The sequence below is a fragment of the Eutrigla gurnardus genome (genome assembly GCF_963514095.1).
Source record: "Eutrigla gurnardus genome assembly, chromosome: 21".
Lineage (NCBI taxonomy): Eukaryota > Metazoa > Chordata > Actinopteri > Perciformes > Triglidae > Eutrigla > Eutrigla gurnardus.
The window spans coordinates 17,548,386-17,575,753 of NC_139932.1; the positions used below are offsets into that span (position 1 = coordinate 17,548,386).

General features: G+C 44.0%; 1 protein-coding gene and 1 long non-coding RNA gene across 3 annotated transcripts; one reads left to right on the plus strand and one right to left on the minus strand.

Moving 5' to 3' along the window:
* Positions 1-709: 709 nt before the first annotated feature.
* On the minus strand, positions 710-26,019 carry LOC311032217 (nuclear factor 7, brain-like; the record flags this gene model as incomplete). Its single annotated transcript, XM_084038852.1, has 2 exons — positions 24,812-26,019; positions 710-1,083 (listed from the first exon to the last, which is right to left on the minus strand). The coding sequence occupies exons 1-2, from the start codon at positions 25,908-25,910 to the stop codon at positions 710-712; spliced, it is 1,473 nt and encodes a 490-aa protein (XP_083894978.1). The 5' UTR covers positions 25,911-26,019.
* On the plus strand, positions 18,389-20,331 carry LOC311032419. Of its 2 annotated transcripts, none has more exons than XR_014599180.1 (3): positions 18,389-18,658; positions 19,512-19,640; positions 19,871-20,331. It is a non-coding gene; the product is annotated as an uncharacterized lncRNA (long non-coding RNA). The 2 variants fall into 2 exon arrangements; XR_014599181.1 differs by lacking the exon at positions 18,389-18,658 and adding an exon at positions 18,838-19,100.
* Positions 26,020-27,368: the final 1,349 nt, after the last annotated feature.

The following is a 27,368-nucleotide window of genomic DNA, read 5'->3' on the forward strand; positions in this document are numbered from 1 at the left end:
ATTCAGTAAATCAGGATGATTGACATTCATTTTTAAATCTGAATAAACGACGAGCACCACTATGAAGAACTGGAGATGAGAGGTTCACGAACGTACCGAATCTATTGATCGGCTCTTTAAGACGAACGATGGGAATGGAGTAGCTTTTTTTCTTTTTTTTTAATGCACACACAAGCTCCTCCTTTGCTTCTGAGTGAAACGGAGAACAGGCACAAGGGGAGGAGTGCAGCAGAGTACAGGTGGTGCGGTGCTTGTTTGATATGCAAATATCGCATGACGTCATCTGAGTCGTCCACACTGCCTTTACGTGAGAGCCTCAGAACCACCGCCGTCTCAACAAGGAGGATGACCTACTTCCTTTGAAGTGAGTGGCGACCTTAAAAAGACAAAATGAGCCAAAGACAACGCAGCAGCATCTGGATGCACGTTTCTCATGACACAAACGGTAAAACAAAGAGTAATATTTGACAGAAAAACATCTCATTCAAATCCTGGTCAACAAATAATTTGCATCGCCACTTTAAACACCTGACAGTGAAAGTGGCGAAGCATAAAACCAAAGTAAATTATAATCAATATCTCAGAATAACTCAGATTTCCCACCAGTAGAATATATGTTAATGGGAAGTCTGCATTTGAATGATTCTGATCTAATTCATTGTAAAATGAGTTAACCCCTTAAAAACGGATCCACAAGATCCGTCTCCCTTCAAAAAACGATACATCCCATCTCTGCTGAGCGCTCACCTCCCTCCCTGAACATCACAGAAACCTCATTTTCACACATTTTGATATCAGCAGGTCTAGCATCACCAGCTCGTCCGATGCTGAACCAGGGGAAGAGTTTCTCAGTGAAAGTGTCTCTGCAAGTGCAGATGTGAGTCATGTCTTCAGGGGTGTAGAAAGACACCTTCCCCCAATCATAGTCCAGCTGGACTCTGATCCTCTGGAGACTCTTCTTCACACTGACAGTCTCACCATTGCCATAAAAGTATTTTCCATTCTTATATAATAAACGCCAGATTCCATATTCTGGTGAAGCAAATATCTCTCCCTTCCTGTCATGTGACTCTTTTGCCAAACCTACCGACCAGAAAGGATGGTCTCCCACCTCAACCTCCCAGCTGTGTTTCCCTGAGCTGAAGCCCTCAGAACCCAGAATGACGGGATAGTTAGTGCTTCTCTCTGGATTGTCAGGAAGCTTCAGGTCTAAGTCTCCCCGTCTCACCCTGGTCAGATCATCAGACAGCCAGAGAATGGAGTTTGCAGTGTTTGGGTCCAGAATGACAGGACTGAAGTGAACCACGTCCTTCATCTTCTCCCAGACCCTGAAGGACAGGTTGCCCAGATGCTTGGCCACATCTATCAGCGCCCCTGAGACCAGCTGTGGATCTGACAGTGAGGTCTGGACTCTGGTTCTGGTTCTGGCATGTTGTCTTTCTGCAGGTCTTCTTCAACGGCAGAGATACTGTCTGACAGAGAGGAGATCTGATCCTGGATCACCTTCATCTCTTTGCTGATCCACTTCCCCTTCTGCTCCTCGTCCTCCCTCAGAGCTGCCAGTCTGGACTCCTCTTCCTCTTTCAGGAACTGGTGCAGCTTGTTGAACTCTGCTCTGATCCGTGTCTCCGTGGACAACAGCTGACTCTTGGTGTGTTGAATCATTCCATCATATGTTTTCTCCACTTGTTTGTGTTTGTCCCTCTTGTCCTGCAGAGACTCCAAGTCAGATCTCAGCCGGTCCTTCAGGTCTCTGACTGCTTGTTCTATAGGAACCACATTGTGATCCTGGTGGAGAGAAGACTCACAGACAGGACACAAAACTCCATCTTCATCCTCACAGAACAGTTTAGACTCTTCTGGGTGTTTACTACACACCACCTCCCCCTTCTCCTCTCCCTTTTCTGTCTTAGGTGATCCAGTTTTCTGTCTCTCGGCAAAGGAGTCAGCCAGTCCCTTCAGGGTGAAGTTCACCAGCGGATGGTGATTGGAGGATTTTCTTTTACAAACCGGACAGTTTTTGTTGTTCGCCTTTTCCCAGAATTGTTCCAGGCAGCTTGAACAGAAGCTGTGGTTGCAGGTCAGAGACACAGGATCTCTGAAAGTCTCTGAACACACGTAGCAGGACAGGAAACTTTCAAGAAGATCTCTCTCGGCCATTTCTTCTGGTGTGAACGATCCTTTAACAGCAAGACTCACCAAAGCCGTGTCCTTTTACTGATCACAATCCTAATGATCCGTGTTTGTAGGCGACGTCCTTCAGCCTGGAATGGCGTCTCACTTCAAGTACGTTGAGTCACCTTCAAGTTTCACTTCCCATCATTTAAGTTAATCATTGACAGCTGACATATCATTTTATCACCAGTAGATACTACGGTGGCCCTGAAGGGCAAACCACAACAGCAAATCACACAACACAACAACAATTCAGACAACACCAGTCAACAGTTTGTTACACTATCACTATGAACGGCCCTCTTCACTTGGTTGGTTGCAAAAAATTCCAAGATGGCATCGGCCAAAATCCAAGATGACGATGGACACAATGCTGAACTAGATGCTTCAAAACCATCAGACAACAAAAGCAGTACCAAATCGCACATTAAATATTAGCATATTCATGAATCTGCATTTGGTGGTGTAAAATTTGAACATGACTGAATCTTATTAGATCACTCTGCGTTACAAGAACAAAACTACGTTTTAATGTGGCATGAAAAAGAGTCACAAAAAAGTTATGAAATAAGTTCCAAAAAAGTCATAGTACAGTATGTTTAAAAAAGTTGTAGTATAGCATGTCGAAAAAAATAATACAAAAGTTATAGTATAGTATGTCGAAAATAGTCATAGTATAGTATGTTAATAAAGTCATAGTAAAGTATGTTAATAAAGTCATAGTATATCTCCAAGAGCATGGTGTCCAAAATGGCAGCAGCGGTAGGTAGAGGTGCCGCTGGTGGAGTGAGAATCCGATCAAAACCTGATATATACACAACTGCCAGTGGGAAAGTTATTCTGGAAGACGAACTTTTAAACTTTCTTGTTGTCAAAATGAAAACCCTGAGTCAAGATGACATTGTGTTAATGGCTGTGAACCACTTCGGATCTGAGTGGATTGAGAACTCCAAGAAGGTGCTGTTTGAACTCTACCCAAGCACCCAGCGCAATGTGATACACAAAGGGGCACTAAAATACACAAACTGAGGTTGGTGAAAACATCCCTCGTTTCGTGTCTCATTACCTCGACGAACTTCCGCCAGTGATTTTTAATAGCCCGGATGTGTCCTGCCTGTTTAGCAGAATTGAACATCTTAGCGCGGAGGTCACAGTTATGAAGCAGGCTATGTCTACTCAGACAAGTGCCTGTGAGGATCTACGTGCGGTAACGGTGGATATAAGACAACGTCTGTGTGCGATCGAAAAAGCCTGATTCGAGCGGAGTGACTGTGGCTACTCCACGGGCGTGTGAGGTGAACCAGGCCGGCGGCAGCGAGTAGACATCTAGCCGGAGTTCAGACTGTGCTACACTTGCACCTGGCGGGAGAAGCGCAGCAAAGGGAGCCACGGGCGACAATGGCATTGCAATATCACCTAAATGGACCCGTGTTGTGACGGAGGGTCGCCAATTAAAATATCCATCCATCCATCCATTTTCTACCGCTTATCCAGTATTCAGGGTCGCGGGGGGGCTGGAGCCGATCCCAGCTGTCATTGGGCGAAGGCAGGGTACACCCTGGACAGGACGCCAGTCTATCGCAGGGCCGACATGTAGAGACAAACAACCATTCACACTCACATTGCCAATTAAAATATGCCACTGGGAAATCTACTACGCAGTCCAAACCCCACCTGAACCCCTCCAGAGAGAAGAGGAGAACCGGGATTGTTGGATCTTGTGCTGGGGGGAGCATACAAGCCATAACAACAAAGTCGGTGAGTGTTTTCGCTACACGCTTCTCGCCTGACTTGGAGCCGGACACACTAGCTATTTACCTGAAAGAAAAGCTAGGCCGTGATGTCACTTGTGAAAAGATAGACACTGTACATGCACGCTTCGGCTCATTCAAAGTAACCGCCATATGCAGAGAGGTGGGTGAAATGTATGAACCGCAGCTGTGGCCAGAAGGGACTTTTGTGAGGCGCTTCTTTGAGGCGCGCAAACCCAGGGCTGCTGCAGGCCCAGTGGATGAGTTTGCAAGGAAAGTGGCGTCTGAGAACGGGACTGAAATTTAGATATGTCTGTGTCTACAATGACGGGTATTAGAGTTGTGTCATACAACTCGCATGGCCTGCGCCTCGGACATGGGGCAGGGGACAAAGCGCAGCGAATCGTAATTGACAAGCTTTTGGAGAACACTGACATTTGTGCATACAAGAAACGTTTTTAGCGAAGCAGGATTTAGATCAACTAAACTCTGTTAATAATGACTTCCATGGAGCAGGGGAGTCTACAACAGATCTAAGCACCGGTATCCTGAGGGGCAGAATTCCTGGGGGAGTGGCCATACTTTGGCACAAGAAATACGATCCACTGATCACGGTTATTAGGCTATATTAGGTATATAAACGATCTGTCTCTAGCAATTAAGGCCTTAGATAAAGGTGTCTCTATTGGTAACGAAAAAATATCCATTCTGTTATATGCAGATGACATTGTTTTGATTTCTGAAACTGAGGAGGGGCTTCAGGAGATGCTTAATTTTGTTCATAGTTGGTGTCAGGACTGGAAATTGAATGTAAATCCTGATAAAACCAAGGTGGTGCACTTTAGAAATCCATCAATGCCCCTGTCTGAGTTTAGTTTCTCCTGCGGCTCGTTTACTTTGGCAACAGCTAAAGAGTATAAATATCTGGGTTTGATGTTAACAGAATTTCTAGATTATAATGAAACTGTCAAGAATTTAGCAATGCATGCGAATAGAGCCCTAGGTGCAATCATAGCTAAGTTTGCCTATTTTGACCTATGCTGCTGCTGTCTGGGGATACAAAAGTTATTCTCCTATTAATGCTGTGTTTAATAGAGCATGTAGATTCTATCTAGGTGTGGGTAAATACACCCCAAATGCTGCTATACAAGGTGACATGGGCTGGAAAACCCCATGGCAACATCAGTGGTCCTGTATTTTTAAAAACTGGCAAAGACTCTGTGGAATGTCTGACAGTCGATTATGTAAACGTGTTTTTCAGTGGGCGGCTCATTTGACAAATGTAAAAAATTATATGCAAACGGTAAAAACCTTTTTCAGTACTATGAATTTACCTCATCTTGCTTGTACAGATATGCTTTATTCTAGTAACGACCTTAAATGTTTTGATGTGGCTGTGTCAAAGGCAGATGAGGACTCATGGCTACAGTTAATAAATAAACCAGAAGGGAATAAATTACGCACCTACTGCCTATTTAAGGGTACATTTGAGACAGAGCATTATGTAAAGAATATACTTTCAAGACAACATAGAAGTTCCCTTGCTAAATTTAGATGTGGAGTCGCTCCTTTAGCGATAGAAACCGGTAGATACACAAACACCCCATTGGAGAGACGTTACTGTATTTTATGTGATTCTGGCTCCATTGAATCAGAAGCCCATGTTCTTTTGCACTGTGTTACTTATACGGACATTCGTGCTGATCTATTTAGTACACTTTCGAAGTTTTATTTTAATTTGAATGATTTTGATGATATGAATAAATTGTGTGTCATTTTAGCTGGTAAACATTGTATTAATGAATGTGCCAAAGCCTGCCACCTCATCCTCAATAGAAGACTGTCTCTTATGAGTTCCAGTTCATAAAATAATTGTTTTGCTTTGTTTGTATGGTACCATAATGTGCGTTTCTATTCATGTTTTTATTAGTTGGTGTCTCACAACTCTCTTTTTGAGTGGTCCCCAACACTTTTAATTTTGTCAAGGGGGAACGGGTCATTTTGTAATCAATACTGTATTTTTATATTGTCTCTGGATTTTTATTGTGTGTTGTGGAGTGACACCGAAATAAAGCTTATCTATCTATCTATCTATCTAGGCTTGAGATTGACTGGGGCATTGCCATCAAAATTGTACATAATGATAAAGCTTTTGTTATCTTAAATGTGTATACTCTTTATGAATGTATGTTACAGCCCCCAGTGCTGTAATGCCCTGGGTGTGTTTCTTGTATTGTGTTTTTCCTTTCACCCCCTCAGGTGACACCCTCGTCCTCCCCCTCCTCGTGGGTGGGTGTGTGTGGATCGCACACCTGAAGCTGCGTCACAATTAAGTTGTGTATAAAAGAGGCTGTGGATGTCATTGAACGGAGGCCCGTGACGGAGAGAGGAGAGAGCTGATCTCCAGAAGCCGGAGAGCCAGAGCTACTGCGTAGTGTGTTTTTGCTGCGACTCAGAGCTGTTTAAGCTTGATACTATTTCTATTTGGGGGCAATAAAGCCGTTTTTGTTCCACATTCTTGCTACCGTTTCCTTTGTTTCCTTTACGTCCCGTTTCTTATTTACTATGTTACTCCCGTCATCCCCTAGCCCTACCGGGACGTAACATATTTGGGGGCTTGTCCGGGATAGTTTAGGAGCCGGAGAAAACTGGAAGCGTTTTTCACCCACAGTCTGTGGTGGTGAGTAGTGCTGGTCGTCCGGTGTGTCATTTGTTTTGCCATTTCAACTGTGCATGTAACTGCTCCTCAGGTGAGATTAGGGGAGTGTCCAGCCTGGTTGTTCACCAGCCTTTCCATCGGGCACTCTTTTGTTATTTTGTCTTTTTTATTTTCGGAGTAATCCTGGGCGGGGATAACATTCCCTGTCGGAGGCAGGCGTTTCAGGGCCTCGGCCGCTGATAGTTAGTCTTTAAAGTCGCCTCGAGCCCGGCACGCTCCAGAAGATATACAGGTAAAGTCAAAATAGGTAGGATCTGAGGAGTTGGTTGTCGCGCAGTTGGACAGGTAAGGATTGTGTGTGTGGTGTCGGACGTCAGTAGCCTACTGGATTTTGTTTTAGCGATCGCGACCCGCTGTAATTTGTTTGAGGAGCGTGCTGCTCTGAACTAGCCGGTGGCTAGGTGTTTTTTGTTGTTCGTTTAAATAGTGAGAATGGCGACATTTGTGTTGGATGAGTTTGTGGCTAATCCCAAGGTGGAGAAGCTCGAGCTGTGTAAAAAACGCGATTTGTTCGAGATAGCGGCGAAATATGAATTGCCGGTTTCAACGGCGTGGGTGAAGGGAGAGCTTAAAGCGTCTGTTCTTACCCGATTAGTGGAGCAAGGTGTGTTGGTGGTACCTGGGTCGGATCCTCCTAACTTGGCCGCCGGCGAGGACCGTTCCAGCTCGCCAGAGCTCCCGGCCGTCGGCCGCTCCGTTCCTCGGCTGGGGGAGGCGGCACGGTCAAGTCCAGTAAATCCTACTCCTGAGGTAGGGCGAGTTGGGCCGGAGCTGAAGCCGTTCACTTTGCCTCGGTTTGAACCACTCTCGGTTGAGTCAACTCCCGGTTCGAAGGTAGATGCTCGGCTAAAGCTCCGGATAGCTCGTCTTCAGTTAGACCAGCAGGAGAGGAGGGAAGAACGGGAGTTTCAGCTCCGTAAGGAGTTGGAGCTCAGGCGTTTAGAGGCTGACACTGCGGTTAAAATGCGCCAACTGGAGCTGCAGAAGGAGACGGTCAGTTCTCCGGGTAGTGTCCGCTCATCAAATCATCCTTTCGACGTGAGTAGGAATATTTTGTTGGTTCCCCCGTTTCGTGAGAGTGAGGTTGAGTCTTACTTAACTGCGTTTGAGCGTCTCGCCGGTGCTTTACACTGGCCGAAGGATGTGTGGGCTATATTACTCCAGTGTAAGCTAACAGGAAAAGCTCAGGAGGCTTGTGCTTCTCTATCCGTGGAGGATGGTCTTAACTTTGACAAAGTCAAAAGCGCAATTCTACGTGTGTATGAACTCGTGCCTGAGGCGTATAGACAGAGGTTTAGAAACCTCAGAAAAACATCTAGCCAGACATACGCTGATTTCGGGAGGGAGAAGGTGCTTCTGTTTGACCGCTGGTGTTCTGCGTGCAAGGCTGACGATCTGAAATCTCTACGTGAACTTATGTTGATAGAGGAATTTAAGAATTGTTTGCCAGACCGTATTGTTGTTTATTTGAACGAGCAAAAGGTGGCCACTCTGCAGCAGGCCGCGTATTTTGCTGATGAGTTTGCTCTTACCCATAAACCGGCGTTTGTAAAACAGTATGTCCCTAGTGCGGCTCTCAGAACTCCAACTGATGTGCCGGGGACGGGAACCTCTGTGACGCGGGCGGTAGCGGGTAATTCAGAAAAGTTGTGTTTTTTTTGTCATAAACCTGGTCATGTGGTGGCTGACTGCCAGTCCCTGAAGCGTAAACGTCAGGCGTCGGGGGCGGGGCAGCCCAAAGGTGTTGGGCTCATTAAAACAGCCTCCGTGGTGGAGCTGCCTAATGCTTTAGGTGTGCCTGATGAGTGTTTTAAACCATTCATTTTCCAAGCTCATGTTTCCCTCACAGGAAAAGCTGAGGACCAGCGTCCTGTCACCGTGCTGCGGGACACTGCTTGCTCACAGTCCCTCATCCTCTCAAAGGTGCTGCCTTTGGGTGCCGAGTCGGCCTGCGATGTGAGTGCGGTGGTCAGAGGAATTGAGATGGGGTTTGTACCAGCCCCCCTCCACATAGTTCAAGTGCAGTGCCAGTTAATAACCGGTTTCTTCCCAATAGCAGCTCGTGCTAGTTTTCCTGTGGATGGGGTCGACCTTATCATGGGAAATGATGTGGCTGGGGGTAAAGTGTTTCCATTACCAGAAGTGGTTGTGAGTCCCCTTCCTCAGTCTGAGCCTGATGACCTAGCTAAGCACCATCCAGGAGTTTTTACTGCTAATGTGCTCACTCGAGCGCAGTTTGTTAAGCAGGCTAAAGATGTTGACCTGTGTGATTCAATGTTTGCTTCTGCCCTAGCTGAGGATAGGTTGCCCCCTGTTGGTGGGATGGTGGATTGTACCCTCCGGGAACCTAAAGCCAGAGTGCCTGCATCTACAGACCCATTGCCGCTAACACGTAAGGCACTGATTGATGCTCAGAAAAGTGATCCATCCCTGGAAAAATGTTTTGCTGCAGTGGAGCACAACGCTGGTGAAGGTGTGGTGAGGCAATCATTCTTTGTTGATAAAGGTGTCTTGATGCGTAAGTGGGTTTCACAGCCAGATGTGTGTGGGGAGGACTGGAACACAGTGTATCAAATTGTCATTCCTCTGGAGTATCGACATCATATAATGGAGTTGGCACATGAACACTTATGGTCTGGTCATTTAGGAGTCACGAAGACACATAATCGCATTCTCAAACATTTCTTTTGGCCGGGTATGAAGGCGGGGGTAGCACGTTACTGTAAGACTTGCTGCACCTGTCAGATTGTGGGGAAACCAAATCAGGTTGTGCCTCCAGCCCCTCTGCACCCTATTCCAGCGTTCGGTGAGCCATTTGAACGTGTGATTGTGGACTGTGTGGGTCCGTTGCCTCGTACCAAGTCGGGTAATGAATTTATGTTGACTATAATGTGTGTTGCCACCCGTTTCCCAGAGGCAATTCCTCTAAGGAAGATCACGGCTCCAGCTATCACCCGAGCTTTAACTAAGTTCTTCACAACATTCGGTCTGCCAAAAGTGGTGCAGACTGACCAGGGAACTAACTTTCTATCCAACCTGTTTAAGCAAACATTGCGATCGTTGGGCATCTCACATGCTGTGTCCAGTGCCTACCACCCCGAGTCACAAGGTGCGCTTGAGAGGTGGCACCAGACCTTAAAATCGATGTTGAGAAAATACTGCCATGAGACTGGTAAGAACTGGGATGAGGGCGTCCCGTTTGTTCTGTTTGCCATCAGAGATGCAAAACAGGAATCGCTTGGTTTCAGCCCAGCTGAGTTGGTGTTCGGGCACAATGTGCGTGGCCCATTAAAAGTGTTAACAGAGAAATTTATGTTGGAGTCGGAAAAGATGAATGTGCTGGATTTTGTCTCCCAGAGTAGGGAGCGCTTACAGCATGCCTCTACCCTGGCAAGGGAAGCACTCGCCGCCTCTCAAAGTGGCATGAAGAGGCGGTTTGACAAGAAGGCAGTGGTGCGACAGTTTAGTCCTGGTGATAAAGTATTAGTCCTGTTGCCCATGCCTGGTGCGGCTCTTCGTGCACAATTTAGTGGCCCGTATGTAGTTAAAAGTCAGGTGTCACCCACAGATTATATAATCTTGACGCCTGAACGAAGACGCAAAATGCGGTTATGCCATGTGAACATGCTAAAGCCTTTTCTTTCCAGAGATGTCCCTGAGAGGGAAGGGGAGCCGGTTCCAACAACTACAGCTCCTGGTGGGGGCGCCGTTTCGTTGGTCTCCACCGGCTACCTGGGTGATGATGGTTTAGAGGAGCGAAGTGATGGGGAACAATCTGGTAGGCTGAGTAACTCTAGCATGTTGGCAGACATTGACTCTCATCTGTCCTACCTGTCTGACAGGCAACGCAGTGATGTGGTAAAGCTGCTTTACTCACACCCCTCATTGTTTGGTGATGTGCCTTCTCGTACCAATGTGTTGTCTCATGACATTGATGTTGGCTCTGCTGCCCTGATCAAGCAGCATGCGTATCGCTGCCCACTCCCAAAGAGGGAGGTGATGAAACAGGAGGCCGAATATCTGTTAGAAAATGGTCTAGCTAAGCCCAGCAGCAGCCCCTGGAGCTCCCCGTGTTTGCTTGCTCTTAAAGCCGATGGAACGCCGCGCTTCTGCACAGACTTCCGGAAAGTCAACTCTGTTACCGTACCGGATTCTTTTCCGTTGCCGCGGATGGAGGATTGTATCGATAGTATAGGTCCTGCCTCCATCATCACAAAATTAGACCTTCTCAAAGGATATTGGCAGGTCCCTTTAACAGCCAGGGCGTCGGCTATCTCGGCGTTCGTCACACCAGACTGCTTTTTGCAGTATAATGTAATGGCCTTTGGTTTGAGGAACGCCCCTGCTACCTTCCAGCGTTTGATGCACCTGGTGTTGGGGGATGTGTCAGCCTGTAAAATTTACTTGGATGATGTGGTGGTATATTCTCACTCATGGGCAGAGCATATGGCCACCTTGTCTGAAGTGTTCCAGCGACTGGCTACAGCATCCCTGACGCTGAACCTAGCGAAGTGTGAATTCGCTAAAGCCACCGTCACCTACCTGGGGAAGCAAGTAGATCATGGCCAAGTCCGGCCGGTAGATGCTAAGGTCCAGGCGGTGTTGTCCTATCCTATTCCATCCACCAGACGTGAACTCCGGCGGTTTCTTGGCATGACCGGTTACTATCGATGTTTCTGCCGTAACTTCTCTGTCGTGGTAACCCCACTTACCAAATTATGCAGCCCTGCTGTGCCTTTTGTGTGGAGTGAAGGGTGTCAAAGCGCGTTCGAGGCAGCCAAGTCTCTGCTCTGCAGTGCCCCTGTCCTGGCAGCCCCTAATTTCTCTCAAGCATTCAAACTCGAGGTTGATGCAAGTGCATCAGGTGCAGGTGCTGTCCTACTACAGGATGGCGATGGTGGCATAAGTCATCCTGTGTGTTATTTCTCCATTAAGTTTAAACGCCACCAACTCAACTACTCTACAATAGAGAAGGAGACGCTTGCCATGCTCCTGGCTCTTCAACACTTCGAAGTGTATGTGGGCTCGAGTCCCTCCACTGTACTTGTGTACACTGACCATAACCCCCTTGTGTTCCTGGCGCAGATGCGCAACCACAATCAGCGCCTGATGCGCTGGGCTCTGTTGGTACAGGGTTATAACATCCGTGTGTGTCACAAGAAAGGGGCCAACAACATTGTTGCAGATGCACTGTCTCGGGGTTAAGGTGATGAGTCTGTTTGTGCTGCCAATCGGCGTTACGGTCTTGCATATGGTTAGCATGAACATTCTTTGTTACCAGGTGAGTGTGACCTGTGACAAAGGTCTACACGTGTGTGAGTAGTCTGTAGTGAAGGTTTAATTGTTTTGTCAGGTGTATGGCTCAACAAACGTGGTTTGTTTTTATGGGAGGGAGTGTTACAGCCCCCAGTGCTGAAATGCCCTGGGTGTGTTTCTTGTATTGTGTTTTTCCTTTCACCCCCTCAGGTGACGCCCTCGTCCTCCCCCTCCTCGTGGGTGGGTGTGTGTGGATCGCACACCTGAAGCTGCGTCACAATTAAGTTGTGTATAAAAGAGGCTGTGGATGTCATTGAACGGAGGCCCGTGACGGAGAGAGGAGAGAGCTGATCTCCAGAAGCCGGAGAGCCAGAGCTACTGCGTAGTGTGTTTTTGCTGCGACTCAGAGCTGTTTAAGCTTGATACTATTTCTATTTGGGGGCAATAAAGCCGTTTTTGTTCCACATTCTTGCTACCGTTTCCTTTGTTTCCTTTACGTCCCGTTTCTTATTTACTATGTTACTCCCGTCATCCCCTAGCCCTACCGGGACGTAACAATGTAATACAAATGAGTATGAATATATTAACAGGCTTGGTTTCATAAGCTCGTTTATTAAGGAAAATGCATATACTTGTATATGTATTGTGGGTGACATGAATGCTGATATCTCAGACAAGAAATCCTTGTTTGGCCAACACCTAGTGCAGTTCTGTGAAGACAGCAAGCTGGTTCTCTCCAGCAAGGTGCTTTTGCCTGTAGATAGCTACACATACACAAGTGAAGCATGGCATACAACATCCTGGCTGGATCACTGTGTATGTACAGCTGATGCTCATGACTGTTTAGAGAAGGTGGAAATAATGTATGAGATGGCTACAATCGATCATGTACCTGTTTCATTGATGTTAAATGTTGAGAGCCTACCTGAACTGTCCAGCCTTGATAGCCATGATCTAAGTGAGAAACTAGACTGGGCAAGGATGTCAGAAAAGGATCTCTGGCATTACAAGTTATTGACTGATAATTGTCTTAGTAATGTTGATATACCATCTGTCAGGTTCGGACAAGACATGGACTCGTAAAGATACGTAGGGTGGGTGGAGGGGGTCTGGGGGCAGCGCTCAGGAGGCCGGGCATGAGGGCGCCCCAGCGGGCGGGGCCGCTCAGGAGGCCGGGCATGAGGGTGACCTAGCGGGCGGGACCACTCAGGAGGCCGGGCATGAGGGCGACCTAGCGGGCAGGACGGCTCAGGAGGCCAGGCATGAGGGCGACCTAGCCGACGGGGCCGATCAGGAAGGTGACGTGGAGCAGGCGTAGGACAAACCCCGTCGGAACAGGAACGGGTGACGAGCGGACCTCCCAAAGGCTGCTCGGAGTAGGCGTAGGACGCCCCCCCCGTCGAAACAGGAACGGGTGACGAGCGGACCTCCCGAAGGCTGCGTGGAGCAGGCGTGGGACGGCCCCCCGTCGGAACAGGAACGGGTGAAGAGCGGACCTCCCGAAGGCTGCGTGGAGCAGGCGTAGGACGGCCCCCCGTCGGAACAGGAACGGGTGACGAGCGGACCTCTCGAAGGCTGCGTGGAGCAGGCGTGGGACGGCCCCCCGTCGGAACAGGAACGGGTGACGAGCGGACCTCCCGAAGGCTGTGTGGAGCAGGCGTGGGACGGCCCCCCGTAGGAACAGGAATGGGTGACAGGCGAACCCCCAATAGGCTGCGAGGAGCAGGTGTGGGACGGTCCCGTCTGGGCTGGTGCCGGGCGATCCTCCGCCGGGACTGGTGACGGACGGGCCGCCGACTGAAGACCACTGGAGAGTGTCGACCGGGCCGCCGACTGAAGACCACTGGAGAGTGTCGACCGCGCCGCCGACTGAAGACCACTGGCAGGCGTCGACCGGGCCGCCGACTGAAGACCACTGGCAGGCGTCGACCGGACCGCCGACTGAAGACCACTGGCAGGCGTCGACCGGGCCGCCGACTGAAGACCACTGGCAGGCGTCGACCGGGCCGCCGACTGAAGACCACTGGCAGGCGTCGACCGGGCCGCCGACTGAAGACCACTGGCAGGCGTCGACCGGGCCGCCGACTGAAGACCACTGGCAGGTGTCGACCGGACCGCCGACTGAAGACCAATGGCAGGTGTCGACCGGACCGTCGACTGAAGACCAGTGACCGAGACATGGGCTAGTGGCGCGGCTGTGACCGAGGCATGGGCTGGTTGCTTGGCTGTGACCGAGGCGTGGGCTGGTGGCTTGGCTGTGACTGTGGACGGAGCTGGTAGCGTGGCTGCGGAGGATGGCCGGAGTTCAGGGGTTGAGAGAAAGCCCCTGACCCAGGCAGGCAATGAGCCCCTGAGCCACTGGCTGGCAGAAACCAGCTCCATGGCCCTCGCCAGGGTCGACTGCCTCTCCTCCTCTCCTTCAGCATGCCTGTGTTCGGCCTGGAGACACTGGAGTCTGTAGGTCGCCTCCCGAAGCTCATGTGTTGAGCCACATAAAAAAAAAGGCTGCTGAGTCCATAGTTTGCTTCTGCTGGGTCCTTTAGGGTTGGTTCATTCTGTCAGGTTTGGACAAGACGTGGACTCGAAAAAGGAGGTGAGGACCCAAATGCAGTAGAAAAGAAAGATTTATTTAAATAATAAACTAAAAACAAAACAAGAACTAAGACCAGAACAAAGTATCAACCAAAAACCACCAAGGCAAAAACATGACCGTCAAAGAAACACTTACAAAAAGGAACCAAAACACGAAGAGACACGGGAGGCAGGAAGAGGTACAAAAATATCCAAGACGAGACGTGGTGCAGCATGCAGGGGAAGACAATGACCAGCGACAGTGACAGCAACATCGACAGCAACATCGACAACGACATTGACAATGAACCAACAAGAGACAGGGGAAACACACAGACTATATACACAGGGAGGCAGGGAGCTGACGAGGGACAGGTGAAACACATCAGGGCAGGCATGGTAATCAACACGAGAGGGTGGGGGAGTCAAGACAGCGGAAACAACAAAGACCAGGAAGTACGAGACAGGAACTGACACTGAGGGCAAAATAAAACAGGAAATCAAAACCAATGAAACAGAACATGACAAAAACACAGATCGTGACACCATCTGCTATCCTATGTGATGACATTAACTGTAATGACCAGAATCATAGTAAAGGTCTCTGTATAATGTATGAGAAGATTGTAAACTGTCTTATCAGTAGTGGTGTTATAAGAATTTTGTATAACCTCATGTCTTAAAGTTTTTTTCAGGTTACAGCTTTATGTGTTGAACTGTTTATTACTTTAGTATCCCCATGGCTGACCTAAATGTTATCAGAGGGGTCATTCCGTGTCATTTCATCTAATTTCTGAAAATCTTCCCACCTGACCATCTCAGAATGTCCTGAAAAAATTCAAGTACAAAGACACACTTGTTACTAGGACAAATCCAAAATATTAGGTCCCTACTGTCAATACTTTTCTCATGAAACATCATTGAATGAAGGGTAGTTTAGACGGTTTTTGGCATCATGCTCTGAAAAGCCATTTTTAAACAGCAATATCTGGAAAACTATCTCACCTGTGGCCTTCAAAATTTGTACAGAGTATATCCGTTACTAATAGCCTCCAGACATGAAATATCAGGGATGTAGCTCAATGAAAACCTAGTATGGTAGGTACTTAAAATTAGGCTTTTTGAAATAAAGTAGTACATTTGAAGAGTGGCTGAGCTCCCATTTTTGTTTTGCCTCAATTTGTCGCAGTGATTTTTTAAAATCCTGATATTGGTGGGGTTTTTGTGGCCGTTTTTGGTACTGCATGTCTTATTATCCTACAAGTAAACATCACAGCAGGGCAATTCAAATGTGTTTTTTACCATTTACCAAAGGCTTACATGTGACTAAATGCTACTGATAAATTTAGCCTCACGAAAACATTAAAATGTAGCACAGTTGTAGTTACAGAGGCAATAAGTCCTTGAATGTGAGTTGAACATGCTGAAAGCAGCTTTTAATGTCTTATGAACAAATATAGCATAATATTGAAGACTGTACATTTTGTCATACTTTAAGTATATAAATTACACAACTAAATCAAATAATAATATTAATTTGAGCATAAGATTTTACATTACAGTACAAAAGTCTCCAAAGTTTGATATTGAATAACAGTTTGTCTCTATGCTCACTATGAGACAATATGTGAGTTATGATCAGAAATGGTGGATAGGAAGTATCAGAGATGTTTCAGATCAAGATGAAGATGTACTGGTTCAGTTCATGCACCCACATGGCCCTGCCAAGAGTTTCTACTGGCCAAGAAGAGAAGATGTGCAATGTTCCACTGCAGCATAGAATTGCAAGATTTGACGTTCCCTCTACAGAAACTGGGCGCATGTATGCCATCAAAAAAGATGAGCACAACAGAGCAGAGATGTACATTAGACAATTTCTAAACTGACTGCCAAATTAATGAATGTGACAAAGGAATTGGATCTAAAAGATGAAAAATGTGTGATCCCTCACAGTGAGCATAGAGACAAACTGTTATTCAATATCAAACTTTGGAGACTTTTCTACTGTAATGTAAAATCTTTATGCTCAAATTAAGATTATTATTTGATTTGGTTGTGTAATTTATATACTTAAAGTATGACAAAATGTACAGTCTTCAATATTATGCTATTTTTGTTCATGGTTTAAGACATTAAAAGCTGCTTTCAGCATGTTTAACTCACATTCAAGGACTTATTGCCTCTGTAACTACAACTGTGCTACATTTAAATGTTTTCGTAAGGCTAAATTTATCAGTAGCATTTAGTCACATGTAAGTCTTTGGTAAATGGTAAAAAACACATTTGAATTGCCCTCCTGTGATGTTTACTGGTAGGCTATTAGGACATGCAGTACCAAAACCAGCCACAAAAACCCCACCAATATCAGGATCTTTAAAAAATCACTGCGACAAAATGAGGCAAAACACCCTCCTGATTTTTTAATATGATTTTAACAAGAATATGATCTTTCAAAAAAAGTACGTTTGGACCTGATACGTGTTGTCAGTTTTTTGGAATATGACTCTGAAGTTGGGCAAAGATGTGTCTTTCATTTTTGAGCCTTAATATCTGTGAAACTAATAATCTAAGAGAGACCATATTTTGTAGAATGTTTAAGCTAACCCCAGAGATAGAGGCAGAAGTGATAGAAGTCTTTTATCTGTAAAAATGGGAGCTCAGCCACTCTTCAAATGTACTACTTTATTTCAACAAGCCTCATTTTAAGTACCTACCATACTAGGTTATCATTGAGCTACACCCCCAATATTCCATGTCTGGAGGCTATTAGTAACAGATATACACTGTAGAAATTTTGAAGGCCACAGGTGAGATAGTTTTCCAGATAATGCCGTTTAAAAATGGCTTTTCAGAGTATGATGCCAAAAACCGTCTAAACTACTCTTCATTCAATGATGTTTCATGAGAAAACTGTTGACAGTAGAGACCTGATATTTTGGATTTGTCCTATTAACAAGTGTGTCTTTGTACTCAAATTTTTTCAGGACATTCTAAGATGGTCAGGTGGGAGGCATTTGATGAAATGACACGGAATGACCCAGAGGCCTGGTAGTCATGATGTCTTGTTCTGCATGAAGGTTAACTGTCAGTGACACGTCATCTCCTGTGCCTTTAAAAGACTCAAGTCACAACAATGATTGGAGCACTTCCTCTGTAGCATCCTCACACGTTGTTGCACTGTAACTGCTCCTCTTGTACAAGATTCAAGTCAGACGTCGACTTTACTTATGTCTCCGATCTCCTCCATGGGTGAATTTATTCGTTTACGGGAAAATTCTTTTAACAAGTGGTAAACGTTTCTGCAACAAAAGACGTAAACAACATAATTCATGACCAGGATGGAATGAATATGTGGCTGAGCTCCATGCAGAGGCCAAAGAAGCTTTTAAAAACCTGGGTGTTATCAGGGAGAGCTAGACATGGCCCCGAGGTTGAGTGTAAAAAACAGGCAAATGCACGATTCAAGTATGCTGTGCGTTTTATTAAAAGAAACGAGCAGGCTATGAGGGCGAACGCCATGGCCAAAAAGCTTCAGCAAAATAATGCCAATGACTTCTGGAAAGAAGTTAAGGTTATTAATAACAGTAAGATGCCTTTGCCGTCTAGTGTTGCTGGGGTCACTGGACCTGAAAATATTGCAGAACTCTGGAGCAAACATTACAGTAACATTTTTAATTGTGTTAAAGGGACTTAGGGCAGGATTTGTGAAAAAATAAACATTCACTTTAAGTCTTTTAATGCTAATGGGTGATGAAGCGTTCAAAACCAAAAAGAATGAGACCACACACATATCTCCCCATTGCCTTGAACAGGCTGTGTGCTGCATGATGTACTGTAATTCGTGGTCCGAATTTCCCGCGCAGTCCGGCGGACGTGACGTCAAATGACGCTGAATGCGCGTACTCGACGGCTTGGAGACCGGAAGAAGACAAGCGCGGTGGATTCAAGTACTGTATGTGTAGTAATGGACTCTGCTTCGGCCGGAAAATGACCCACCACCACACAAAGTCCACTAAAAAGTAATACCAAGAAGAAAACGAAGGTTTTATCAGCGGCAAGTCGTGAGTCCAAACGAAGTTATGACCAAAGCCGGGCTGGCACCCGGATAAACATTGGATATGCGTTCGACTCATGGAGGCTGCTTCAATTTGAACTGAAAACAGATGCCGACATGGCTAGTAACCAGGTAAGAATACATTACAGGTCATGTTTACGGCTTGATTTGAAAATCTTATGAGATCACCGAGGATTCGGAATGAGCTAAAGTGCAAAGTAGCGTTAGCTGCTAACATGTAACTTAGTCCAACGCTGTGTAACACTGAATAATTACAGACTGCGCATTGTCCACGGTCCTTTGGTCTGAAACCGAATAGTTATAAATATGTCCCTTTATATATGGGACCGAAAGCCCAACTGTTATCCGGGAGGTGACGTTAGCAGCTGGCTGTAGCAACAGGCTAACGATTTGTTCGTGTCTGTGTAGTCATATTAGCCGCTAGCTACACACAGCGAGCCGGCTCCCCGGCTGCTTCGTGAGTGTAGGAGATAAAGCTATATCATACACACAGCACCGGCTCCCGTCTCGTTCCCGTCCCCGGGAAATACAGTATTTAGGGGGTACAGTAACGGTATTTACAGGCTGTGTGTTAGGGGCTATTGTGTTGACGTGTTGATGATACTGTTGTGATGTAGCTGAATAAAAGGCATTTAGAGCTAACCGTGAAGTGCACAATCGCATGTAAACAAGTTCAGAGAGAGAGCTTTTAGCATTTATTTTTTTTACTTGTGTTGTACCTTCCACACAAGATTGCTCCAGACATCATACATTGCGTTGTATGTAAAGCAAGAAATTGTTTGTAAAAGTGAAGCGCACAATATTACCGAACGACTGAGACGCATATTTTCATATTATTATTGTTGCAGGCAAACATTGTATGGCCATAGTTGTTCTGGCCAAAGAGAAAAGACACCAAGGTAGCAAAGTCACAGCCAGCTTGCTGACTCAGACTGTAACTTTTTAAAATATTGCTGTTTTCCAGCTACCAGAAGAAGCAAACTCCTGAAGCAGCTACTCAGGGAAGTAAGGAGATGAGAACATCAACACCCAGCAAGCGGACAGCTGCTAAAATCTCTCATCGATTATCACCAATCGAACCAGTGTCTGAGGGGTTAGTATGTTTTCAGGAATTTCAATCTTTTCAGAATTTGGACAAAACATTGAAAAATATTATAATATAAAATAACATGAAGTGCTGACATGTATTTAGCCACACTTCCCAACTACACACACACCACTGGTTACACTGGTGACATTATCTTGACAGGGAAGATATTCTAATGGCTGGAGTTGGAGCATTGGTATGTGTTCTAACGCTACTGTTCTCTTCTCTCCATAAAGGCCTCAGCTACATGATCCAGAGATGTGAGCAAGAGAAGAGAAGACCGTCTTGTTTACCAGACATTTATTTTATTATAAACATATAAAAAATAAATACAAAATAAAACTATGTACATACTGCAAATTTGAAAAATACTTTGTTTTTCTGTAAACTTTGAAAATAAATATAAAAATATAGACTGTACATAAATGGTTTTTATTTTTGGATGAAATCTTTGGCTGAAAAATGTTATTTTTTGAGGTATTGTAGAAATTGTCAGTCCGGCACCCTAAATGGAGCTTCCTTGTAACCTGTGTAATTCGCAAAAGGGTCAGGGAATTTGGCCCGGATGCGAATAACATAGCAGCTCGGTATCGGCCTCCGGTTCCCTCTTCCCAGACGCCCATTCTGCCATATCGTAAATTGCCGGTAGGCAGCAAACCGAAACTCTCTGTTATCGCTGCCCACATCTTGGCTGTCCTCCAGAGCGAAGAGGTCGTTCCACGTCATCCTGACCAGACGCAGTGTACCCTCATCCAGGAAGTACATCTCCAGATGGGCACTCCTGCTCAGACACTGGTCCGGAGCCTGCCGACAGCACAAGTTCTCCATTTGGGTTGGCATGCGTCGGCAGTTCAGGCAGGTGCACCAAGCAGGCTGCCCTCTATCTGGAACATGTGTGCCACTCCTTCCGGAGTCAATTCCAAATCCTGAAACAAAAACATTGAGAACAATAATAATAAGAATAACTTTAGTAATCCTCAAAGGGATGTTATGATTTTATTTGATGCTATTTTTATTCTGATTCAACTTATTATAATACCAGTTATGACATATTGACATTTCTGTTTTTCTTGTATTTACTTTGTTTTCATCAGTGCTATTCATACCATTTATATTGTCTTATAATGGAAATGGTTTCACAAATTATCTCAGTGACACTGGCACAAAACACTTGGCTTGAGACATTGAATCATACTACTGCTGTTACATGATAATGACTGTACACTTATGTCAGCTTGTTAGCAAGCTTTATCCAATGTTATAAATATTAGCTATGTTGGTAATTACCACAGTCAGAAATTAGCTGCAGCCACAAAGCCAAATGCTCTTCAAATACCATAACGTTGGTGGCAGGCACATTAGCTTCACTCACCAGTCACAAAACAATGGTTATCGCTAGCTCGTTATTCACCGTGACTGGTGAAGTTTGAACTTTAGTAACCATTTGGCCAGTGTAAGGTAAACGTACTTTACATTACAACTGTCATTTTGCTGAATGAATGCGCTAATGTTGTCAAAGAAACATCCTAAAGTTACACTAAAATAAACACTCGTTTACTTACTTCGTCGCTTGACATGATGCTGTTCGCAGATGTATGCTACCAACGTAGTTCCGCGGAGGCATGTGCGGAGGTCTTGTAGTAAACAGTCACGTGAACAGCGAGTAAATAAATAACCGAGTCACAGCATCAGCTGCACTGAAGAGTTCATGCGCGCTCCCGCGCCGGCTTGGCATATGGCTGCAGTTACCCTAACGGCCGTCGTGTCACTGTTGAGTCTTATTTCTTGATCCTGCCCTAAGTCCCTTTAAGAGTGAGAAATTTTATGCTGGAAATGTTCTTTTTAACAACAGTGTGTTTATTAGACCTGATGATGTGTACTATGCCATTGAGAAATTGTCCATGAACAAAGCAGGTGGTCTTGATCAGATATCAGCAGAACATCTAAAACATGCCTGTCATAGATTACATGTCTTGCTTGCTATGTGTTTCACTGGGTTATTAATGCATGGCATACTGCCTGACTCTATGTTGTCTGTACTGTTAGTGCCTGTGATTAAAGACAAAACTGGAAAAATCTCCAGCATAGATAACTACAGGCCTATTGCTCTAGCTAGCATAATTTCTAAAGTGCTAGAAAGAATTCTTTTAGATCGGCTTAGTGAGTATGTAGGAACCGCTGACAACCAGTTTGGTTTTAAAAGCAAGCTTGGTACAGATCAGTGTGTGTATGCTCTAAAAGAAATCATTAGTAAATACAGACAGCAGAACTCCACCATGTTTATGTGTTTCCTAGATGCGTCAAAAGCATTTGATAGAGTCAATCATGGCAAACTGTTTTCCAAACTCCAAGAGCGTGGTGTCCCACTTCACTTGATAAGGATCCTGCAGTTCTGGTACACGCAACAGACCATGCAAATCAGATGGGGCAGTAGTATATCTGCACCCTTTCATGTAACTAATGGGGTGAGACAGGGTGGCATCTTGTCACCTCTCCTCTTCAATATTTACATGGATGATCTCTCCATGAAGCTTAGTCAATGCAAGACTGGATGTATGGTAGGTGATAGTCTCATTAACCATCTCGTATATGCTGATGATCTGGTCATCATGTCTCCATACAGTGCTAGGCTACAGCAATTACTTAAAGTGTGCTCAAGCTATGGAGCCCAGTATGACATTATGTTTAACCCTAAGAAGAGTGTCATTCTGATTGCTAAAACTAAGGAGGATCAGAAGCAAAAGTTTCCCTCATTTCTACTGTCTGACCGCCCTTTAGATGTTGTTAAGAGACTACGGTATTTGGGTCACATCATCAATGAGGATCTGTGTGATGATGATGACATCCGGTGTCAGTGCTGTAAGCTCTATGCTCAGGCCAATATGCTGGCCCGCAGATTCCATATGTGCACGGATGACGTTAAAGTTAGTCTCTTCAGAGCCTACTGTACTCCTCTTTACACAGCTCATCTCTGGTGTAAATATACCACAGCAAAGCTAAAGAAGCTACAGGTAGCATATAATGATGCATTCAGGATCCTCCTTAAGCTGCCAAGATGGACAAGTGCAAGCACTTTATTTGTTAATAGTAATGTCCCCACCTTCCATGCTGTGTTGAGGAATCTTATGTATACATAGTATAGTATGTTAAAAAAGTCATTGTATAATATGTTAAACAAAATTCATAGTAAAGTATGTTAAAAAAGTCATAGTATAATATGTTAAACAAAAATCATAGTAAAGTATGTTAAAAACGTCATAGTAAAGTATGTTAAAAAAGTCATAGTAAAGTATGTTAAAAAAAGTCATAGTAAAGTATGTTAAAAACGTCATAGTAAAGTATGTTAAAAAAGTCATAGTAAAGTATGTTAAAAACGTCATAGTAAAGTATGTTGAAAAAGTCATAGTAAAGTATGTTAAAAACGTCATAGTAAAGTATGTTAAAAAAGTCATAGTAAAGTATGTTAAAAACGTCATAGTAAAGTATGTTAAAAAAAGTCATAGTAAGGTATGTTAAAAAAGTCATAGTAAAGTATGTTAAAAAAGTCATAGTAAAGTATGTTAAAAACGTCATAGTAAAGTATGTTAAAAAAAGTCATAGTAAAGTATGTTAAAAACGTCATAGTAAAGTATGTTAAAAAAGTCATAGTAAAGTATGTTAAAAAAAGTCATAGTAAAGTATGTTAAAAACGTCATAGTAAAGTATGTTAAAAAAGTCATAGTAAAGTATGTTAAAAACGTCATAGTAAAGTATGTTGAAAAAGTCATAGTAAAGTATGTTAAAAACGTCATAGTAAAGTATGTTAAAAAAGTCATAGTAAAGTATGTTAAAAACGTCATAGTAAAGTATGTTAAAAAAAGTCATAGTAAGGTATGTTAAAAAAGTCATAGTAAAGTATGTTAAAAAAGTCATAGTAAAGTATGTTAAAAACGTCATAGTAAAGTATGTTAAAAAAAGTCATAGTAAAGTATGTTAAAAACGTCATAGTAAAGTATGTTAAAAAAGTCATAGTAAAGTATGTTAAAAAAGTCATAGTAAAGTATGTTAAAAACGTCATAGTAAAGTATGTTAAAAAAGTCATAGTAAAGTATGTTAAAAACGTCATAGTAAAGTATGTTAAAAAAGTCATAGTAAAGTATGTTAAAAACGTCATAGTAAAGTATGTTAAAAAAAGTCATAGTAAAGTATGTTAAAAACGTCATAGTAAAGTATGTTAAAAAAGTCATAGTAAGGTATGTTAAAAAAGTCATAGTAAAGTATGTTAAAAAAGTCATAGTAAAGTATGTTAAAAACGTCATAGTAAAGTATGTTAAAAAAAGTCATAGTAAAGTATGTTAAAAACGTCATAGTAAAGTATGTTAAAAAAAGTCATAGTAAAGTATGTTAAAAACGTCATAGTAAAGTATGTTAAAAAAAGTCATAGTATAATATGTTAAACAAAATTCATAGTAAAGTATGTTAAAAGAGTCACAAACTCAAAAAGACAAAATGAGCCAAAGACAACGCAGCAGCATCTGGATGCACGTTTCTCATGACACAAACGGTAAAACAATAATATTTGACAGAAAAACATCTCATTCAAATCCGGGTCAACAAATAATTTGCATCGCCACTTTAAACACCTGACAGTGAAAGTGGCGAAGCATAAAACCAAAGTAAATTATAATCAATATCTCAGTATAACTCAGATTTCCCACCAGTAGAATATATGTTGATGGGAAGTCTGCATTTGAATGATTCTGATCTAATTCATTGTAAAATGAGTTAACCCCTTAAAAACGGATCTACAAGATCCGTCTCCCTTCAAAAAGCCATACATCCCATTTCTGCTGAGAGCTCACCTCCCTACCTGAACATCAGAGAAACCTCACTTTGACACATTTTGATATCAGCAGTTTTAGCATCACTGGCTCGTCCGATACCAAACCTGGGGAAGAGTTTCTCAGTGAAAGTGTCTCTGCAAGTGCAGATGTGAGTCATGTTTTCAGGGTTGTAGAAAGACACCTTCCCCCCATCATAGTCCAGCTGGACTCTGATCCTCTGGATCCTCTTCTTCACTCTGACAGTCTTATCAGCGCCATAAATGTATTTTCCATTTATATATAATAAACGACAGATTCCATATTTTGGTATCACAGGTAACTCTTCCTTCCTGTCATGTGACTCTTTTGCCAAACCTACAGACCAGTGTGGATGGTCTCCGACTTCCACCTCCCAGCTGTGTTTCCCTGAGCTGAAGCCCTCAGAACCCAGAATGACGGGATAGTTTGTGCTTCTCTCTGGATTGTCAGGAACCTGCAGGTCTGAGTCTCCCCGTCTCACCCTGGTCAGATCATCAGACAGACGGAGATTGTCAGCTGCAGTGTTTGGGTCCAGAATGACAGGACTGAAGTGAACCATGTCCTTCATCTTCTCCCAGACCCTGAAGGACAGGTTGCCCAGATGCTTGGCCACATCTATCAGCGCCCCTGAGACCAGCTGTGGATCTGACAGTGAGGTCTGGACTCTGGTTCTGGTCTGAGTGGATTTATAACTGCTGAGGAACGGCATGTTGTCTTTCTGAAGGTCTTCTTCAACGGCAGAGAAACTGTCTGACAGAGAGGAGATCTGATCCTGGATCATCTTCATCTCTCTGCTGATCCTCTTCCCCTTCTGCTCCTCTTCCTCCCTCAGAACTGCCAGTCTGGACTCCTCTTCCTCTTTCAGGAACTGGTGCAGCTTGTTGAACTCTGCTCTGATCCGTCTCTCTGTGGACAACAGCTGCTTCTTGGAGTGTTGAATCATTCCATCGTATGTTTTCTCCACTTGTTTGTGTTTGTCCCTCTTGTCCTGCAGAGACTCCAAGTCAGATCTCAGCCGGTCCTTCAGGTCTCTGACTGCTTGTTCTATAGGAACCACCTTGTGACCCTGGTGGAGAGAAAACTCACAGACAGGACACACAACTCGATCTTCATCCTCACAGAACAGTTTAGACTCTTCTGGATGTTTACTACACACCACCTCCACCTTCTCCTCTCCGTTTTCTGTCTTAGGTGATCCAATTTTCTGTCTCTTGGCAAAGGATTCAGCCAGTCCCTTCAGGGTGAAGTTCACCGGAAGATAGTCTTTGGATGATTTTCTTTTACAAACAGGACAGTTTTTGTTGTTCTTCTTTCCCCAGAATTGTTCCAGGCAGCTTGAACAGAAGCTGTGGTTGCAGGTCAGAGACACAGGATCTCTGAAAGTCTCTGAACACACGTAGCAGGTCAGGTAACTTTCAAGATCTCTCTCGGCCATTTCTTCTGGTGTGAATAATCCTTTAACAACAAGACTCACCAAAGCCGTGTCCTTTTACTGATCACAATCCTAATGATCCGTGTTTGTAGTCGACGTCCGTCAGCCTGGAATGGCGTCTCACCTCAAGTATATTGAGTCACCTTCAAGTTTCACTTCTCATCATTTTAAGTAAACAAGCTGACGGTTCATTCTATCACCAGCAGGTGTTGCTGTTTGATTCACTATCAGATTTCACAGCAATTTTGCACATGAAGTGCCTTAGAATATTTACTTATAAGAAAGAAGTAATGTGTTTGTAAGTGTAAAAAACAAAACATAAGATAAATGAGGAAATTGTATACAAATTGTAAACAAATGTCTGAAGACAGAAACACAAATAATCCCCATGCCAATGCATGTGTTACACAGATTAAATCATCATTTAATGACTTCTGTTTAAACCACAAAAAAGCCCCTGTGCTAAGACCCGACCCCGTTCGGTCATGATGGGGTTTTGGTCGTACGATTTTCCCTCTTATTTTGTAGCGTTATCTCTTGTGTTGTTGATTTCCTGTTCTGTACTTCCTGGTCCTTGTGGTAACCTCTCGCTTCTGGGCTCTTGACTATTCTACTTTTTTTTATTTTGTGAACCTTAATATATTGAAAATTTAATCCAACCTAAAAGTGGACCATTTCTTTAGAGCTCCCCCTAAACATCTCATGGGCAGCTGAGCTCCCCTGTTAATTGAACCATGGTTTGAATACATATGATTGTAAAATGAGACTTCCTCAGACGTGGGATATCTGTGAAGTTGTTTAAGTTAACCTCCAGCTATACTTTCTCAAACATATCAGTGCCAATGTTGCCTCTCTAGCTGGATAGCCAGGGAGATCGTAGTCTGTGGTAAGAATAAAGGAGATGCACGTTGTGCTGGTGTTAACTTCACGGCAGCAGGATTTATTCTTCCTCTTGACATGGAAAACTAACTTCAGGTGTCAACATTTCTATAGAATCATAATGGCCTTCTCTTTATCATTGTAAACATAACAAATTATTCACATGTTCATCTGCTTTACAACACTCAACTGTTCAACTCTCAGACACATTGAACAAATACATTTTAACCCATTAATCCAACATTTTATCATGTTCTCTAATCTATACTATTGTTTATCATCATGAAATAATGCATTTGTTTTTAACCAGTTTTTAACCAATTTTTAACCAACACAGTTTCCTATATATTATGAAATTACCTTTTTAACGTGTAAGCTATCGTCTACTTTTATCCATGTTATTCTAAATCAATCATGAATCAACATTACACTCTTTGTATAAACATATTTTCTACAACTATATTCTTACATACATTCACTTGAGCAATGGCGCTGCACTTCAACCTCAGAATAGCGCTACCTGGTTTTGACCATGACCCACAATTATCCCTTTGGCTACAGATAAAACCAGATAATCATGTG